This window comes from Brienomyrus brachyistius, chromosome 8, assembly GCF_023856365.1.
Source record: "Brienomyrus brachyistius isolate T26 chromosome 8, BBRACH_0.4, whole genome shotgun sequence".
Taxonomy (NCBI): Eukaryota; Metazoa; Chordata; class Actinopteri; order Osteoglossiformes; family Mormyridae; genus Brienomyrus; species Brienomyrus brachyistius.
Window position 1 is genome coordinate 24049910 of NC_064540.1, and position 20447 is coordinate 24070356.

The 20447-nt window shown below is 43.7% G+C and overlaps 1 protein-coding gene and 1 long non-coding RNA gene across 2 annotated transcripts in view; one reads left to right on the forward strand and one right to left on the reverse strand.

The window, feature by feature from the left end:
* camkvl (CaM kinase-like vesicle-associated, like) overlaps positions 1 to 18402 on the forward strand; it is a 38486-nt gene extending 20084 nt beyond the window's left edge. Inside the window, exons 2-11 of the mRNA XM_049023938.1 lie at positions 5264 to 5370; positions 5751 to 5882; positions 6115 to 6189; positions 6883 to 7021; positions 9197 to 9317; positions 9526 to 9601; positions 9997 to 10133; positions 10315 to 10393; positions 12062 to 12149; positions 14154 to 18402. Of these exons, the coding sequence (XP_048879895.1) occupies positions 5276 to 5370; positions 5751 to 5882; positions 6115 to 6189; positions 6883 to 7021; positions 9197 to 9317; positions 9526 to 9601; positions 9997 to 10133; positions 10315 to 10393; positions 12062 to 12149; positions 14154 to 15551 (2340 nt within the window). The 5' untranslated portion in view covers positions 5264 to 5275 and the 3' untranslated portion in view covers positions 15552 to 18402. The remainder of the gene's footprint in view (positions 1 to 5263; positions 5371 to 5750; positions 5883 to 6114; positions 6190 to 6882; positions 7022 to 9196; positions 9318 to 9525; positions 9602 to 9996; positions 10134 to 10314; positions 10394 to 12061; positions 12150 to 14153) is intronic.
* On the reverse strand, positions 19 to 12961 carry LOC125748105 (uncharacterized). Its single transcript, XR_007399465.1, has 3 exons — positions 12781 to 12961; positions 12013 to 12092; positions 19 to 203 (listed from the first exon to the last, which is right to left on the reverse strand). It is a non-coding gene; the product is annotated as an uncharacterized LOC125748105 (long non-coding RNA).
* Positions 18403 to 20447: the final 2045 nt, after the last annotated feature.

The window sequence follows — 20447 nt, forward strand, 5'->3', positions numbered from 1 at the left end:
CCATGACATCAGACACTCGCAATGTAGCTGGTGACTCACTGCTTTTACGTCACTCTCTGTCAAAGTCTGGACATCAACTTTTCCAGGCTGGCCACTTGAAAGAAACTGGCTTCGAACAAGCAGGAGGCTCCGCACTCTGCACTTCCGTCTGGAGACACATAGTCATCCTCAGCGGAGCTCAAACTAAAACGATGGCAGCCATTCTGTGGGGAAAGCAGCGAGAAGGCAGGTGCTTTAAACATTGGAATTATTTAGTAGAATCAGTGTCTGTGTAACGATGTGTGTTACTAAATATACCAACACCCAAGAAGAAAATAATGTCTACTTGTTACAGGAACCGTTTTGCATCAGAAATAAACCACTTTCTGTATTTTGACTAAAACTCAAATTTGGTGGGTCTCTCTACATATAATTTTATATTCACCAATTTCAAGACCAGAACCACACTATACAAAAATAGCTTCTTCCCTTCAGCAGTTGAATTCATCAACAAGCCCCCTGACCCCCGCTGACACAGTCCCTGTGCCTGTGCGTCCCCCACTGACTCTGCCTGCATTTTTGCACATCTGTTTAATCTGTCTAATCTGTCTATCTATTATACTTTCAGACATACGAACGAAGAGGACTGTAAGTCCAAATTGTGTTCCTTGGGCTCCCGTTTACTGTCCGCAACATAATTTTTTTTTTCTGCGCAACAATCCCACCTAGTATGACTTCTGGCCGCTACTCCCACCACGGAGCAGTGTAACGTACATATTCCCAGCATCCTAGTTCTTTGTACTTGCATATACCCTTAAAATGATGCTGAATAACAACTTATGAACATTTCAAGTGACAAACGGTCGCTCGGAACGTAACGCATTCGAAAGTAGAGGAGCGTCTGTATATGTTATATTTCAATATTCAGCACATCTCCTTTATTTCATATTCATTTATATTTCTTGATAGTATATTGTACAGTTTTGCACCGTTTTATTGTACTATTTTAATTCTACCTATTGTATTTTTATTAGTTTATGTTCTATGGTGCCTGCGAATGTATACACCAATACTGCAAAAAATTCCCAGTACATGCAGTTGTTCCGGGCCAATGAAGTGAATTCTGGTTCTGGTTCTAATTCATTTCACACCAAGATTTAGCATTAAGATCAAATGTATATCAAACTGTCTCTCTACAAAATACTACCTAGCATTATCTGAAAATACGCTTTACCTTTGGATGTAAGAAGTAGGAAGAGTTTGTGTGATTTAAAAGGACCTCGAGAAGCAATGGGAGTGTCTGCTGACTCTGGTTTCAGCTCCAGAGTCCGAGAGTCACCCATCAGTCCCACCCGTCTGCCCGGTGCCATGGACTGGCGAGTGCCACGGAAACAATGCTCTCGATATATAATACTCAGCAGATATTAGGACTGTTTTCTGTTACCGAAATGGTCTGGGAACAGCAGCGAGACCCGATCTGGTGAGAATCCACACCCCAGCGCTGATAAACAGGCCACATGTGGCTGACAGCAGCACTGCCTGCCTGACTCCTCATGGAATAATGATTTATCGCTTTAATTACCTGGCAATGGGCTCAGGGAGAGATTGTGGCACCCAGAGGAGGACTAACTAGTGTCCCTCCACTCTTTGCTTCTGCACCCCCCCTCTCTCATCAGATCCTTCACAAGCTGAGTTAATATCATTATATAAAGGGTCTTTCAGTCAATACCAACTGCTTTCAGGGAGTCCAATAGCCAAAGACATGTCAGCACTGAATGCAAGCAGGTGGAAAACTGACCCAGACAGGTCTTAGATGTTGTATAATATACTGAGTCAATGCTGTCATGAAAGACCGTAATCCAGATGTGTTAAAGTAATAAGCTAGAATTGGTTTCTATCTTTACACTGTGTGGTCTATTTTTGTGTGCTTCCATTTAATTTACATTGTTATTTTTCCCAGTTATTTGGTCATTATTTCCCTTGTTTGCATTTGCACCGTAATTGATCCTCTCCCTTTGAGCATCATTTCTTTTCGTCAGACTTCCAGTGATGTTATTTCTCCTGTTGATGACACTGATCTCGCATCCTGGCCACAGTCATCGCTAGCAGGGGACAGGCCTGTATTGCTGGTTTATGCAAAGCTCAGTTATGCTGCCGTGGGCCTGTGGGATCAAGGGCTGAAATAAACCCAGTGGTTGTTTCCTGGAAGTAATTCCGAAAGTATAGGACAGAGTCGAGCTCATCGAGCACATCGTGTTCGGAGAAACCAGAGACACTTAAGTCGTTTAATTCGTCAGCCTTACATTTAACTACAACAACCCAGATGGCCGAATCCAGAAGCAGATCTCCTTTGGGCTAGAAGGGTGTGGATGGTCAAAGTGTCTCCTGTGCTGGTTGGCAAGACCATGGCTACACTTGGTAAGAAACATCTGTGCATCATCCATACGCAATTGTCCTATTCAGAGGCAATGGGTATATGGAGCGCCAACCCGTCACAGGGCACACTTTGGACAGTTTGACAACTCCAGTTCATCGTAGTATGTTTGTGGACTATGGGGGGAAACCCTGTAACTTAGAGGAAACCCCACACATATGGGGAGAACATGCAAACTCCACACGCATGGAGCCAAGGCAGAGACTCGAACGCCAGTTCAAGAGGTGTGAGGCAACAAAGCTGACCACTGCGCCACCATGCCGCCTCCCTAGTGAGAAATATACCAAACGTCTTTAGCTACGCAAAAGGAAATTTGAAGTTCTGCTCCAATTAGCTGCTCAGCAGAAACAGGAAGCAGTTAAAGGAAAATTAGACTGAGGATTATGACAACAGCACAGGGGTGATTTAGCCTTGGAGAAAAAAGCTGAATAGAGTGTCTGCTACTGGTATTGAGTTATGAAACCTTTTTTTATTTGACTGGTTGACTGAGAAATGCAGGTGAAAAGTGATATAACTGGGACAGGTCATTCCCCAGGCCGGAGGTTTGGGGTTTATGAAATATTTTATGAGGATCTCAAAGTGTTTTACAATCTAACAGTATATGTGGAGGCAGAAATGAGGGCGACGATGAGGCTGGGTGTTGTTGAGGTGAAGTTATGCTGACGACAGGGCTATTTAGATAATTTGTGTCTCTGCAACAAAATACCCAGCAGCTTCTCTTATGCAACATGTGACAAGGAGAACAGAACTCCACAGCAGCTGCTGTTCAGGGCTGCTAGTCACCCTAAGCTTTTCTATGATCAAGGGCTGCTAGCTGACTGCCCGCGAATATGAAGATAAGAACCTCACCTCTCCGCCCACACACGGCTGCAGTGAGTAGCTGAAGCAGACCTTGAGTATGCCACACACAAAAAAAGTGTGTTTCTGCCACTGGAGAGAACTGGGGCAAGTTACTGGTTATGCTCCTCCTCCACCTCCTTCTCCAAGTAAGACGAACGTAAACCTCAGCCGTTCACTTCTGAGCTGCTCTGTCATAACGAGGCGTGGGAGCCTTTGGACGTGCTGAGAGAAGGTTTGGGGGGAAGAAGACACCAAAAATGGACTGTGAGTGAGTCCGTGCACGCTACTGTCAAGGCTTCCAGATTAAGATGATGCCACAACCTGAAAGGGCCCCAGTCATTAGTCTTGCCAGACTGGCAGAATGTCAACACAGTGAAGCATCAGAAAACAGACTGGTGGGATGCAAGGCGAACCAGTAACAATGCTGGGATGTCAGTTTGCTCCAGTCAATCAGAGCTGCTTCAGCCACAAATCATACTGAAGATGGCTGGTACACTCCTACAGTCAATACTCTTTATGTTAGAAAACAATACTCACAATGTTAGAAAACAATACTCACAATGTTAGAATAATGTTAGTATTTTAGTGCTGGAGGAGAAAAACCAGTGAAACGGACCTGTTTGTCCCTGATGTGTGATTTCAAGCAACATGAACCAGTTTATCCAGTGGCACTGGCTGGCAGGATCCTTCCTTGTGTGTATAGCCTTAACCCCCAGTTGCTCCAGGGATTGTCTGACTCTACTTTCTCTCAAATTAATGCTTGTCGCTCTGCATAAAACAGTCTGCTAAGTAAATTAAATGTAAATGAATAGGCGCTGAAAGGACTGAGTGTGATTTATATACAGTGTCTGTCAGAGGATTTCATCCACCTCCGGCGTCTCCACTTTTTTGCTGAATTACGTCAAAACGTGAACATTCAAGCCGAAGATTGATATGGGCCAAAGAAAAAATGTCAGCAGAAAGAGGGAAGAAGTGAAAGCCGCTGAGGCCATAATTATTCATCCCCTGAGTCAATACAGTAGAAATTACAGCAATGGTTTGGGCTTTTTGGACAAGTTCGTGCTGATTTTTGGAAAAGGGTCTAGAAAATGTATAATATATATATATATATATATGGTGCAGTTTTCAGACATTTCTCAAAGTGAACTTGCTAAAGTTCTGTCTGGCTGCTTGTGGACTGTTGACAGACACTGGCTCTCTAGGCTTGAGACAAATTTTCTTTGACTGGGTCTGTCAGGTGAAGTTTCAGAGTAAAGCGTGTGGTGGATTACCAGCAGTCTAACATGCTGCCGCTAGCATTTGGACAGAAAGTTCCACCAGTATCGTTGTTAAATTAAATTGCAGCCAGGAGGCGGACAAATATTACATCATTTTGTGGCCATGTGATTTGGTATTTTAGTATCTCTTCTCAGCCCCCCCAAATCAGATCAGGGCCAGATTAGAGAACGATTAGGGGCCGGCAGATGGGTCACAAAAGCATTTACTCCAGCATTGCATTCATTTTTGATGGTGAACATTTTTCATGCTTTTCTTTATCATTATAGTTGTTAATATGTTGTTACCGTCATTTCCGATGCAGTTAAGTTTGCCCTGTTTACACGTCAGTATGATTTAATGGCATGTTGCTTAAAAATCTAATTATTTTGAACATCACATGCAAATCCCATGATTGATTTGAAAGTCTCTACAGTGGCCTTATTTTTTATGGAAAACATTCTCTATATGTATACCTATATGTATACCTAGAATGAAAACCTGTGTTTTTAATCTCTGCTGTGGTGAAAGATGCTGAGTGGAGGATGGATCTTAACAATGCAGATACTTTTTCTTTGGTATTTCGAGTTTTCTGTGTTCTTGCACTGCTTTAAAATAACACTCGATTGATTTTACTGAGATGCACAATCCAGGTTAAGTACACTATAGCTCTTTATTGAACTTGGACCCACTCGTTTGCATGTTGCCCTGTGCTCCTTTGTCATAGGGTGACTGTGTGATGTTTATCTTGAACAGCTACGTGTCGTAATGCCTTTTGGATGCCTTGCTGTGCGAGATGGGCAGATCTACAACAGCCTGTCGGACATCACAGACAAATACGATTTCGGCCAAGTCCTGAAGGCGTAAGTATCCACAGAACGACCCTCTGGTCTCTGTCCTTACCAGCAGGGGGAGCCAAACCAGAATATTGGGAGGTTTTTCGGCACCTGAGAGCCCACTTTGCACGTTGGTTAGATGAACTTTGAAATAAATGCACAAAAGTGAGCTCAGAACCTGATTAAAATACATTACAATGTATTTCAGGAAAGATCAAATCATTGTCATTTTGCCAAGTTCTGGTCTTATCTGAGTATATTTTTATACAGACAGAGATTTCTGTGTTTAAAGGAAACGACCTGTTTTTGTTTAACTGACATCGAACCGGGTGTCATATGGTCTTTGTAAAACTGGCTACTCCATGCTCTGTTTAACCGGAAGTTTCTTTTGGCTTTGCTTCCCATAGCAAGGAGTTCTGCGAGCTGTGCCTTGTCAAGGAGCGTGAGACGGACAAAGTCTACGTGTGCAAGAAGTTCCTGAAGAAGGACGGCAAGAAAGTCCGCAGAGCTGCGAAGAATGAGATCATGATCCTGAAAATGTAAGAGGTGCCAGAGAGGGGCCGATATGAGGGGCATCAGGCAGTAGCACTGCTAACCACATTATGATCGTGTTTCGGCAAAAGACGTCTGAGAAATATCTCTCATTCTTTGATGTTGGGGACAGTTTCCATTTCATCATCTGTAAAACTCAACACTACTCACTTACAAAGACAAATATTTCCCAGGAGAAGATTACCTGTTGGATTTTAAATATGTTCTTTTCTTTTTTAGGATCAAACATCCTAATATTCTGCAGCTGATTGACACATTTGAGACCCGGAAAGAATATTTCATCATTCAGGAACTGTAAGCGCAGCTCCCCGTGCACACCTGTGGTTCCTGTTCACACTCCATTCAAACCCAAAACAATGACATATAGTAACCTCTTCAGTCCCAAAGTCTACTAGTAATAAAATACTGGCATCTCAGCATTTTGGTGGTACGTTTCCAGCATTGTTTTCTTGTGTTTCTGTGAAAATCAGCAAGACATTAGCAAAAGTTTACTGACGTCCAAGCAGAGAAAACAGTGGAAAATATTCACTATTCCTTGTATCACTATTGGAAGTATACTCAACCTGGAATTCGGTTTGGTGGTTTAAAATGCAGTTTTCTAACTTACTGTACGTACAATGCTGGAGATGGCTTATAGGCACTGGAAATTTTTCCTACTGGTCAGATGAATATGCTATTTGAACATATTAATTTCAATGGTATTAAATTAAATTGTAAAGTTGCATTTGAGAATGTGGCTTGTGTTAGTCATATCAGTGTGTAATAGCAATTAATAGCAAAAGTGTTCACTATTTTTTGACTAATTATCTTATCTGGATGAATGACTCGTTTGGCTCTGTCATTTGACACGCCCGGGGGGGGGACCTACAGGCATCTGTGCTTGTAGGAAGGAATTTCAGTGAGCTGAATGATAGTGATGAGGCTCATGTGTGACGGTATTTAATGTATTCATGACGGTAGAGTAACGCATGTGTGTGGGTGAATCAGGGCCACGGGAGGCGATGTCTTTGACTGGATTCTGGACCAGGGAAACTACACAGAGAGAGACGCCTCAAACGTCATCCGCCAGGTCCTGGAGGCTGTGGCTTACCTCCACTCCATCAATATCGTTCACAGGAACTTAAAGGTGCGTCTGCTTGCCTGCACTTCTCCAGCCTCCCATGCAGAGCTGGAAAGTTCAGATCCCGAAAGTTAAAATCCTGACCAAGATTTCGTTTCAACCAACCAGCTGAGTTCTCTGTCACTGTGACTATTTCAACTGGTTGGTTGAAACAAAATCTTGGCCTGGATTTTTCTTTTCTCATCTTCGACTCTCCACGTCTGCCCCTGCTCTCAGAGAGGTACAAGTCTGCTACAGTTTAAAATGAACCCCCCCCAGTTATTAATCTCTGCATGACCACTAGGTGGTGTAAAGCCCATATTTGTACTTACGACATGTCTAAAGTCATCCTTTTTGAAAAAGGGCAAAGAAGCCACACCCTCTCTACCTCTCTAACATATAAGCTTACCAGACGGCACAGTGCTTCATTGCTCTCATAGCTCTTGGACTGTGGCCTCTGGCTCTGCCTGGTTTGCCCATGTCCTTGGGCTACTCTGGTATGCTCCAAAGTCAGCCCCACATGGGAGCACGTTCAAGTTAAACGGTCTGCTTGGGAAAAGCCCGCCCGGTCCTCTGAACCAACAGGTCTGCATTTTGAGGCTTTAGTGCCCCTTGTGGTCACATTCCCTGTTCCTCCTGTCTCTGAAAGCCTGTCCTGTGGTGGGTTAGTCACAATATAATTTCAAAATATTAAACTGTAATTTTGCAAGAACCCCTTATGGCTATGACATGAAAAACAAATATAATTGCGATTAATCATTACTAAATTGCCAAGCGGAATTTCCCTTCCCGTCAGATCATATTTGTATCTGATAATGTTAATGTTCTTTAGAAGCCTGGGTCTCTTGCACCCTCTTGTGGATCAATATAGTTACTTTACTGCCGCAAGGACATAGTATAACTTGAAATTGTTTTAGTGTTTCTTTATAAAGAAATGTGTAAACGGCATAACACTGACTGTGTTCATATTGCATTTATGAGTTTATTATTGATTGCTTACAGTTAGGTAGGTACACTAGGGGTCTGGAATTAGTTTAAAAGGTAACCGAGACCACAAACAGCCACACTGTTAAATTAGAAAATCTTCTAAGTCCTAGACACAGTTTAGATCGTGTTTAACGTGACAAATGGAAGCTGTCTGCATGGTGTGTGTGCATTAAACTATTAGCTTGATGGCTCGAATTGTCTTGGGATCTAGGTGGATGCCATCGCACTGTGGGAAAATTAAGCACAAAATCAGACTTTACCTTGATGACCAGATATCAGCATGTACTAAGGATTTATTTGGGCAGTACTGGTGATATATTCACAGGCAACACAGAAAATAATTAAGAAAAATGCAATAAATAGAAATAAAATAGAGTAAAATATATATGAATATAGAAACTACCTAGAATATACAAATAGATTGTATACTGTGATAGACTGACTGATCAGCATCAGTGCATGTGGGCCATGGTAGATAGCAGTGCAAATGTTATGGTGAGCTCCAGACTGACTGATCAGCATCACTGCATGTGGGCCGTGGTAGAGAGCAGTGCAAATGTTATGGTGAGCTGAAGACTGACTGATCAGCATCACTGTAGGTGGGAAGAAGCTACATAAGTGACATGTTGATTCTGTTTTCTTTGTCCCCTTTAAATCTACATCCCCCCCCCAAATTGCACTGTGTAGTTTTGCTCACGATAAAGTTACCCTACCGATTTCATCAGGGGTACTCAACTGGCAAACTCTGATCCACATCCGGACCAAAGCACTGTTTAATGCAGGCCCTATGATCAATCCTCAGCAATCCGGCTACCAAATTTTATTGTGGGGTATACCACCCCCCCCCCCACCTCCCACTTTTTTCATGGCAGACATTGACCCCCTCCATCCTCCTTGAAATATTTTTACAACTCGATCACCGAATATTTGTAACTGTCAATTTCCACGACTCTCACCACAGCTTTCACTCAGTCGTTTCATGAGTTTTCATTTGTATTCATATTGTATTTAACGATTCTGCTGTCTGGCAAGAATAAATATATATTTTTGTGTAACCTATTAATTCATTTTAATATATAATATTTAATTATTGATCAGCCCACTAAAAAAGAGGCCAAAGTTGATCTGTATTTCTTGAAATCATGATCTTTTTGCCGTTTACGAATGCAGCAACATTAAAACTCTTATTCCTGCATGTGTCTCTGCTGCCCTCAGCTTGAGAACCTGATGTACTACACAGAGAACAACCACAATAAAGTTGTATTAAGGGATTTCTACTTGTCAAAGTTTGAGAACGGTGCTATCACTGAACCATGTGGCACACCGGAATACTTAGGTACGACTTTTACTTTTTCTCTGTTTTTCTGTCTCCTCTATTTTTATGCAGTAAAAATGTTTGCTGGTCTGTATTCATTATGGAGCTGTGCGTGTACACATGCTTATGAACAACCTACAAGTCCGAGCAGAATCACATTTTGTCTATCTCTCTGAATGCCTTGGACTACAAAATGCTCATCCGTTAGCCTTTATGCTTTTGCTTTCAGCTCCTGAGGTTGTGGCCAGGCATCGCTATGGCCGCCCCGTTGACTGCTGGGCCGTTGGGGTCATCATGTACATGCTGTGAGTTTGGGTTGGAGTTCACCAAACACACAGCCAAGAAACACAGCTCTGGGTGCAGTGATGACTGTAACTAACTTTGCACACCCCTCCTCATGTCTGCTCTCTCTTTCAGTCTTCCTCCTTACCACACTTGTTCTTTCTCAATTCTTCTCCGCTTTGCTAATTTGACTTCTTTTGCCAGTCCATCAAGGATAGGCTCCCCCTTTGAGTCAGACTCTTTCCAGGGTTTCTTCCTATTTGTGTCTGTTACCTCTGGTTTGCTTTCTGGGTGCACTGGGCAGGTATAATGTAAAGCTCTTTGAGACAATGTAATGTTGTGAAAATGTGTTTTTTTTTAAAGTTCAATGGAATTGAATTGTATTTTCCTTCCTCGTCTCCCCAATTTTCCTCACCAGTCTGTCTGGGAATCCACCATTTTATGATGAAACAGAGGAGGAGAATACAGATATTCATAACCGCATTATCTTCCGGCGCATCCTGTCTGGGGAGTTTGAGTTTGACTCCCCCTACTGGGATGATATCTCTCCTGCAGGTACAGCATCGTACTGACCTCACCTCTGAGTCCTGCATGTATGGTTACTGTCTGTGGAGACACTTAGTACATGAGTAGCATCACACCTGGCAGTCAAGATGAGAGCAGTGAGAATCTAGTGATGTTCACATGTGCTGGTTTATTCAGCAGTCAATGCTAATTTTGTGTTTTTATATTGTAGCGAAAGAGTTAGTCTGCAGGCTGATGGAGGTGGACCAGATGCTGAGGATCACAGCCCAAGATGCTCTGTGGCACGAGTGGTGAGTTTAACTGATTAACACAAAGGCTGAAATCACACATCCAATCACAGTCATAGATACAAACACAAAGGCTGAAATCATGCATCCAGTCACAGTCATAGACACAAACACAAAGGCTGAAATCATGCATCCAGTCACAGTCATAGACACAAACACAAAGGCTGAAATCATGCATCCAGTCACAGTCATAAACACAAACACAAAGGCTGAAATCAGGCATCCAGTCACAGTCATAGACACAAACACAAAGACTGAAATCATGCATCCAGTCACAGTCATAGACACAAACACAAAGGCTGAAATCATGCATCCAATCACAGTCATAGACACAAACACAAAGGCTGAAATCATACATCCAGTCACAGTCATAGATACAAACACAAAGGCTGAAATCATGCATCCAGTCACAGTCATAGACACAAACACAAAGGCTGAAATCACGCATCCAATCACAGTCATAGAAACAAACACAAAGGCTGAAATCACACATCCAATCACAGTCATAGATACAAACACAAAGGCTGAAATCATGCATCCAGTCACAGTCATAGACACAAACACAAAGGCTGAAATCATGCATCCAGTCACAGTCATAGACACAAACACAAAGGCTGAAATCACGTATCCAGTCACAGTCATAGACACAAACACAAAGGCTGAAATCACGCATCCAATCACAGTCATACACACAAACACAAAGGCTGAAATCACGCATCCAATCACAGTCATAGACACAAACACAAAGGCTGAAATCACGCATCCAATCACAGTCATAGACACAAACACAAAGGCTGAAATCACGCATCCAGTCACAGTCATAGATACAAACACAAAGGCTGAAATCACGCATCCAATCACAGTCATGGACACAAACACAAAGGCTGAAATCATGCATCCAGTCACAGTCATAGACACAAACACAAAGGCTGAAATCACGCATCCAGTCACAGTCATAGACACAAACATCTACAGGAGACTCATGGGGGAAAGCAACACAAACTTCATGAACATCATCGGTTGTGCTTTCTTTGCAGTGCATGAACCCATGAATTGTGATTATTGACAAAGGCATGTTTAAAAACAATTTCTCACACTAATGTGTGTCTCCTTTTCAAACTTAAATGAAAGTACCTCACCCTCTCGCCATGGACGGCTGAGAAATGTCTCGTTGATGGACTTTGTCTTGATCCTTAATCACAGCTCATTCCTAGCTTTTAGTAAGCGAGTCCATTTGTTTCTGTTTTCAGTAATGTTAGTATGCCCAGGGGGGTGGGCAGCCAGTTGACCTTGGACCCCCAGAGGTTTTTTTTATCATTCTTTGGGAGTTTTTGGTTCCTCTCCTCTGTTGCCTTCTGTCTTTCTTTATTTAATTTCTTTCCTTCATTTTTCCCGTTCTGCATTACTTTCTCTAATGATGTTTAATGTGTCACAGCACACACATGTAAAGCACTTTGGGATGACTCTGATGTGAAGGGCACTATGTAAAAATAAATTGAATTGAATTGAAAATGTCGTCAATAGACGTTTGTATTTGGCAACTTCAAACAAATGAAACTTTATCTGTTATTATAAAAACATGACATCCAGAATTCAAGCTCCTTTCAATGAACCCAACTCACCAATCGTGGCACATCTGTCTTCCCTGTTTTGGTCTCGTGTCTGTTTTAGGATCGCCGGTAATGGGGCCTCTGAAAAGAACCTGAAAGACGGAGTATGTGCGCAGTTTGAGAAGAATTTTGCCAAGGCTAAGTGGAGGGTAAGCAGTACCTCAGAATAACAAGGCCAGGCAACAGCAAAACTATTATCTGAAAATCGACTGATGCACTTATTACAAAGCAACCTTAAGGTTACACACACCACCAGTCAAATGTTTTTGCACACAATGAGATTTCTGCATTTGTGTGTTACTCGCTAACATTTACTAAAAATACTCTCAGTATTCTTTACTAATAAATTTACAGTATGTTCAATATTTTAGTACCTTTTTAGCAAGAAAATGTCATATCTTTGATTCATCAAAGTAACCTCCTCTAGCAGTTATAACAGCAGAGAAAATTTGAGGCATCCTTTCTACAAGGGACATCAAATATTGTTCTGTTTGCTGGGATGAAACAGTTAAGTACTGTATTTAAAGTTAAAGGACAGCCTTTAATTTGACTCTGCCATCATCATACACCCAGTTAATAGGATGTCAGACATGCACTGTTACATATTCTTTCCATGTTATGAAGGAAACTTGTTTTATATCTTCATTTAGATTTGTCCCCCCAACTTTCCAGTGCTTAACAAGAATAAAAATGAACAATGCACCTATACAGGTTGTGGATGTATAATAAAGTATTTTTTATGTGTACTTTCTCTAGTCTAATCTCCCAAGCAAGTCTCACCCCAATATAAGAAGCTTTTCAGATCCTCATATTCCTACACAGCTGGCCAGTTCCCATGAAAGGACCCAAACGAAGATGCCAGAATGCAGGATTATGTCATTTTGAGGGCTTTGTCCGCAGGGGCAAGACCTCAGGATTAGCTGCGTAGGGTTTGGCCGCTGACCTAGTGTAACTAACCAAATGATCCTCTTTTCTCCTTCCCCCTGCTCATGAACACCAGGAACTGAAGGTACTGTGCCCCCAGTGGCAGGGAGGGCGATTGCAGGCTCAGCCTTATCACCCTCCTCTGCCTCCGTCCCCATTTTCTTAGCAGGGACACTGAGGACCCTGTGGCTTATGGTGCTGACAGCATGTTTTACATGCGTGTTAGAACAGCTCCTTACTAAGAAAATGCAGGGCTGAGCTCATTCACTGGAGCCCCCCTCCCCCACTACGTCAGCTTAAACACCGCAGCCCCCCCACCCCCCCGCAAATATCCATCCATGCCATCTCTGTGTCCCAGCTGGGAGTGTCCTGGACCAGTTGGGGTATCCTTCCCCAGAACATTCAAAGACAAGAAGATAAGGGACTGATGTGGGACAGCTGTGACTCATAGATCTACATACTTCTACATACATGCAACATACTTCAGATGATGATACACGAATAAGACGTCTTATACTGCATCACCAGGCATGACAACCAAGCAAATATCCAGAGTCTTTAATTCTGATACTTTAAACTAATGTGTGAACATCTGAAATGATGATAGACCATCAGGAGATTGTAAACACCCAAGATAAGCCAAGGCTTTTCATGAATGACAAGCTTTTCTCCATTGAAACAAACTGTAGGCTGTAGTGATGGCCATATGAAGCTTCATGAACCGTTTGCTGTATTCTCTGACCCCCACAATGCTCGATATGTGCCCCAATGCATAGCAAGAGCACCATCTGGAGGTGTCAAAAATACTGAAAAGTGGTTCAAGAAGCTTCATTTGGCCTTCATTACTAGGCAGTGACAATGAAGACATACTGCCATGTCCACCGGGGGGCGCCACTTGTTCTTCTCCTCCATCTCTGTAAGCGTCCTTCATTCCTGCTTGGCAGCAGCTCTGTGTGAATGACGTTGACACTGCCTTAAATGCTTAACAATACTAACTTCATAACACATTACACACATGTGCACCTGACAGGTCATTTTGTCATCCTTCTTTGTTTAGATCTGGGAAAAAAATATTCTCAAAGGGCAGACAGGTTGGGAAACTGCCCTAAATGCCTACTGACGATGTTAAAGATACCTTTTCCTTCCTTACATTTCCAAACTGACTTGGTGACACTAGCAGCATGGCCGCGATTGATTTAAGGTACATTTTCTCTTTTCTCTCCACACAGAAAGCAATCCGAGTCACTACTTTCATGCAGCGCCTTCGAGCCCCTGAGCTTGCTGGGGGTCCCGGGGAAGCAGGTCCTAAGAACGAAAGCCAGGAGATGGACAAGGAGGATGGGAACGTATGTGTGGCAAATACCAAATACACCAACCTGGAGGTGACGGCCGGAAAGAAGTGCATGGAAGTAAAAGTGGAGGAGAGAGGGAAGGGAGAAGTTACCACTGCAGGAGAGGCGAACAGAAGCAATGGGGCAGTTCAAGCCAGCCACTTGGTGGGCGTGGCTCCCGCATCCTCTGCAGGAGCTCTCTCTAAAGCAAGAACCTCCCCCAAACCAGCAGGGCATCATCAAGACAGGGAAGGTCTGAGTATGAGCAAAAGGGACAGTACGATGAAAAATGCAGCCCTCTGGGGGCAAAGCAGAAGCACACCAGAGAAGAAGGCCGTGCCGCTGAATCCTGACGCTGCCAAGTTAGCAGAGAGCAGAGGCACCAAAGTGATCGTACTGGAGCAGGAGGATGGCAGCTCTGAAGAGAAGAAGCCTCCTTTCCCAGAGATGGTCGGTCGCAGAAAGATGGCGGCGGTGCTCTCACACTCCCCTGATGAAGGAGAAAGATCTAGTATGCCAACGGCAGCTCCCCCTGTAGGTCAAGACAAGGCGGTGCAGCATGAGGGGCTGAAAGGAGAGTGTGGGCAGGATGTCGGCCCTGGAAGCTGGTGTCAAACCCAACTTCCAGAGGCTGTGGCTGAGAAGACGGTGGAAAGTCCTAAGGGAAGAGAGAAGATAAGGGAGGGAGTAGAAAAGAGCACTTCAGATTTTAGCACCTCTAAGGTGAAACAGGCAGGTGCAGATTTTGGACAAACTGAGTGTCCAGGTCTGTCAGGCAAAACCACTGTTAAGGAAGAGAGGGAGGTAGGAGCAGGCTTGTCTGGGTACGCGAGTCACTACTGTCCTCCTTATTCCTCAAGCGGGGGGGTAGTCTTCAGCGGTTTTGGAGCAGAGGGGAGCAGAAGCTCCGACTGGATGATGGACAGCGCGATCGAGCAGATCGAGAGGCAAATGGCAGCTGTCCTGGAGAAGATTGAGGGTGACATGCCATCTCTGCTGGAGCAGATCAGCGACTGCCCGGAGCAGAAGACGAAAAGCGCCCACTGCTCGCCCTCCCCTAGGCACCGTGACTACCCCCAGGCCACGCCCCCACCTCTGCCCACCAGCCCCCGCCCACCTCTTCCCTCCCTCCCACATCTGAATATCCAGCCTCCATCATACCGCCCTCCACCCCCACCAGTATTCCCCCTACGATCCCCACTGGCCGCCCCAGAGCTGGGTGAGAAGAACGTGCAGCGGGCCGAAGGCAGGTCTTCTCAGTCTCCAAGGGGGGGGCAGGCAGCACGGGGGCTGTGAGGCTTCACGTGAGCATGAATTTCTCCAATACAAGCATAGCAACACACAGGCACCAGCGGACACCCGCACGGCCATTATACACATAATGGAAGAACAGAGTGCAGCATGAGGCGTCACTGACCAATAAAATCAAACTTAGCAAGCATGGCTGGGGCCTTCCAATGGGTAACACGCAGGGGTGTATGCGGGGGCTCAGCCACTGAGGCACTGGTCCCAGCTGAATGCTGATTGGCTCTCAGTATGGCCACACCCCTGTGACTCATTGTTTCTAAACATATCATTGGTTGGGCCTACTGTGTGAATTACGGCCCCTCTTATGACCCCCAGATAAAAAACCCTAGACTCGCCCCTGGTACCATGCCCAATCTCCTTCCACCACCCCAGGAAAGCACAGGCAGCTAGAGGCCCGTTTGGCCCCGAGTGAACTGAGGAGCTGTCAGCAATGTGCTGCATTCCACACTGGCCACTCATAACCTTCTAAAAATCAGACATGACTACATTTCCAGGTTCTCATCCTGCAGGAGCACTTTGTTGGCCTGCTCATTTTATTGAGCTTTGCTCAGCTGATTATTGAAGACCAGATCTCATGAAAATCGTTTTAATCATGTCAGACCGATCTGTGTTTGAAGAGTACCTCTACTGGTCAAAATGTTCAAATCATATGAAACAGCTTCTCTTACTTCAATTAACCAGTGGTGGATCAGGAAGAGATTGGATCAGGTGTCCTTGTGTTAATAGAATAATAAGGGTACTGCTTTGTCGATCCAAGTGCACTGACAGATCAGAACTGGGATACAAAGGTAAATAATTGGACCAAACAGAGATTGCATTAAGTGAGCACCAAAGTGGGACAGGGTGCACATATTTCCAGACCCACATCTCAAACACAAAGACATTTAGCAGGCTGATGGTCCTTGTTGTGGTCCTGACAGCTCTCTGTCCCTTTTGATCATGCAGGCTTGAATCGTCCCTTGGCATTGCCTGTACAGTCCTGTCTAGCTTTGTGGTTAGGTGGTGTCTCTCTGTAATCAACTAGGACGTTTCCAAAATCTGGTCCTCGGGACCCATAGACACAGTCCACCTTTTTGCTCCCTATAAGCTCTAGGAGTAAAAATGCCAGGGAGCTGAGCTGGAGCAAAAATGTGGACTGTCTGGCAGGGAGCTCGGAGGGTCACCCCCGGCTGTGGGACCTGATTGAGAAACTCTGTTCTAGAATATCACATTGATTTGGTGCATTTGGAGTTTTACTAGGTATAGTACAAGGTCTAAGGTTAAAGTTAGTACTGTGGGGGGTAAAATCAGCTTTAGTGTTTCCTCCTGATTCTGACATGGTCCATTTGCAGCAGCATGATCTTAGCTGGGTAGTACCTGCATGTCACATTTAGAAGTTGAAAGAAATAGAATAAAGAACAAATCGAGTGGTGTATTTTATGTAATGATGCAGGGCTGTGGCAGAGCAGGCCCACAAAGAAGCTCACTACTTTCGCTCTTGCTTCCTTAAGTGCCATTTGTTCACTTGTGTATTCATACTTGCTGCCAAGGATCCATTAGTTGGACTGTCTGGGCCCATCCGCACGTGTAAGGAACATGCACACACATGTGCTAGCAGGTGTCAAAATATGAAGGAGATTAAGATTCTCATCTGGTGTAACTGACTACTTTAATCCCATATTTTCCAGCTCTTACCTTTTCTACAACATCCCTCCCCTGTTTTCCAGATGAAATATTCTGCCCGATTATTTGTGGATTTGTCTTGTATTTAACATTATAATGATGCTGTGTTTTTGTTTATGCCTTGGTGTCCATCTCTCTGTATTCATAAATATATATATATATATATAACTTACTGCGTTCTGATGTTTTTCTCTGTATAAATATGAAGTCATGAGACTGAGAGACTGTCTGTGACTGTGAAAGAAATACATTATGTCAGAAATTCTTCCAATTAAACTTCAGATCTCACCTTCTTGTGCTTTGGTGTGACTGTATCTTGCAAAAAAAAATGTGTTGCAGTGTTTTGGTCATAGTGCATATTTTGTATTTCTCTCTACTTTATTGTTTGATTGTGGTGAATATCCTTTATTTCCCTTTTTTTACTGTTTGGGTTAAAGTGCATCATTTCCTTATTGTCTTACATATCAATGCAGGCCTTAAACATGCATGTTGCTGTGCTTTAAGTTCATCTAGTCCAAGATCCCATGGAGATTCGTCATTTCCTGAAAGCTCAGCAGGCCCTGTGTCATTTAAATGTGTGCTTGTGGGCTACTTTGCACATTGTGAGAAAACAATATCAGCCCATTTACCAGAATGTGCTACATGAAACCAAAGGCCTTTTCTATAATAACATGAAGGCCAGACGTGATGTTATTGCAGTTTCTAATTGATGTATCAGTATTTATGGGTAGCTGCTAACAGACCACGCATTACTGTCATGGATTTGGCAAGTAAACAAATAACTTTCAAACATCCAATCATCAATTTCCCAAGAATTAAACATTTAATAATGCTGTCCATTTACTGCACTTTCATAATCCCTGTATGATGATGCTTTTGTAGAACATCCAGTGCACCTTCACACTGCATTCATAAGCAAAATGTAAGTATGCCTTAACATCGTAACTTGTCATAATAGCAAATTTAGTACACATTAATAACAAACAAACAATTATACAATAAAAATGTTTGTTATACTCGTTAAATATTACTCCAGTACAAGAGAAAGGTGATTAATCAAAATTTTACTTGAGCTAATGTACAAGAATACGTGCTTTTAAAAATACTTAAGTATTCAAAAGTACATTTTCTTTTTAATGTCAACACTTTGTTGTATTACTGCCACAGTCCAGTGACAGAACCTAATGACTTTGACACAGCCTACTGAAAGCACTGAATTGCTTGTACAACCTGTGGAATAAACATCTTGTGGAATATGCTACTCTGCCTATAGAAACACAATTGATTTGACAAAGGGACAGCCGTTGTTGTTGTTGTGTGTGTGTGTGTGTGTGTGTGTGTGTGTGTGTGTGTGTGTGTGTGTGTGTGTGTGTGTGTGTGTGTGTGTGTTCATGCACATGTGTGCATCAGGCAGACAGGAATTGCTGTACATGCAACGAACTTAGAAAATAAGAACTAATTAAAACAACCCACCCAGGTAGAAACCCCTAGTAGCTCTATTGCTGCCCCATAGCAACTTGACTGACAGCGCAGAAGTAGATTACCGTGATTGGTTTTTCTCCTGGGATGAACGCAATATAAAAATTGTCATCTGAAGTAAAAGTCATGTGTTTCTAAAAAATGATATTCAAGTAAAATACATATACTAAAAATGTATTTAAGTACTGGACTCAAGTAAAAGTACTTCGTTATTGTCCACCCCTGGTTTGGATACCTCTGGTGTGTGTATGGAGTCTGCATGTTCACTACATGAAAAACTGCTCTGCTCCAAGTTATTTGCGACCTGTTTTAAAATGAACAATACAGCTACTATAGGTAAACTTCCAGAATCATCAAAACTACTATCCGAGACCATTCTGAGAAGTTGAATAAATGTGGTTATAAATTTTAATCAACCTACAAGTAATTCCGATTTCATGCACTTAGACTACAAGTCCCATCGATCTTAGCGGCATGGTAAACTGGGTTGGCTCAATTCACAAAGAAAGGGGAAAACGTCGTTGTCGTTTAATTCTCTTCTGTAGTTGCACAAAAAGTACGAATCCTTATACATATATTCATTATCAATATTGTTTTGTGTGCATGTTGAGGAAATACCGTGTAGCGGTTGTACATGACACATTTGTTATCCATGAGCACCCCTAGTGTGCGAAACGTTTCTAGAGCCGCTCTCCGCACATGTTGCTGCTCTCGGGTCTGAGCTGACGCGGTCAGATAACAATCCTGAGGTGTCGGGAGCGGCCGTTTCGCAGATTGCCAGCCCCCTGCTTCACTTCTCAAAGTAGCCCAAACTCCCGCCAGTTCGCCAGATGCTCTCTGGGAAATAAACCCCGAATTCCACTTCGCTTTGAGCTTTTTCTTTGGCGGCATATTTGCCTTTCCATAACGAGAGTCAGGCCCGGGTAATATCGGATGTGGTGAGTTCTGCATACTTTCTCGCTACTTGTTTTCACGCAGCTTTGCTGGTCTTGCTGGTCGTTGCGCACCGGGCAGCGCCGACTGTCATCTGGGAAGAAGAAAGCAAGTTCGGCCTGGTCTGTCACCAAGGTTAGCAGGATAATGGGGATCGGGGGAACCGGGGTTCGGGGCGGAGGGGTGAGAGGAGGACAGGAGAAGCAGGGACGTGGTCAGAGTCGCCGACGTTCCTCAAAGGCAGGTTTGCATTAATTTCTCTCTTTTTAGATGTTTTCCCATTTTGGTAACGCTCCCTAGAGGGGAGCAGTCTATAGTCAGCCTAAGCTGATGTTAGCTAGCTCTTTCGTTATCCGCGGAGTTGGGGGGTACCAACAAACTAGCCGAACATGCGTCTTAAACTGGTTTTTATGTGTAGGTGGATCTCTGGTGTTAGTCGGCGGTGGGGGGCGGCATGGGGGGTGAACGGATCGCGCGGATTCGGACCCGTGCCGGTACATAGTGCGCTGGAGACTAGCGGCCCTCTCGGGCCTTTGTCATCCCCCAACACCCCATCCCCCCACACTCTGCTCGAGTTCCTGTACGGATTTTCAGCACTAACCCCGAAATCTCTGGCGTCTTTCTTTATCCCCCTCCTTCGAGGGATGCCATCTCCATTTGCTTGCTTTTTCTGTGTAACTTATTGTGTTAAAATGTGGTAGTGTTAAATTCGGCCGCTGGGGGGGTCAAATCTCGTGGATTTTAGGGTTAAAAGTGATGGGAGAATAAGGCAGGGATCTGCAAGCGATGATGACGGCGTTTTGTAAACTC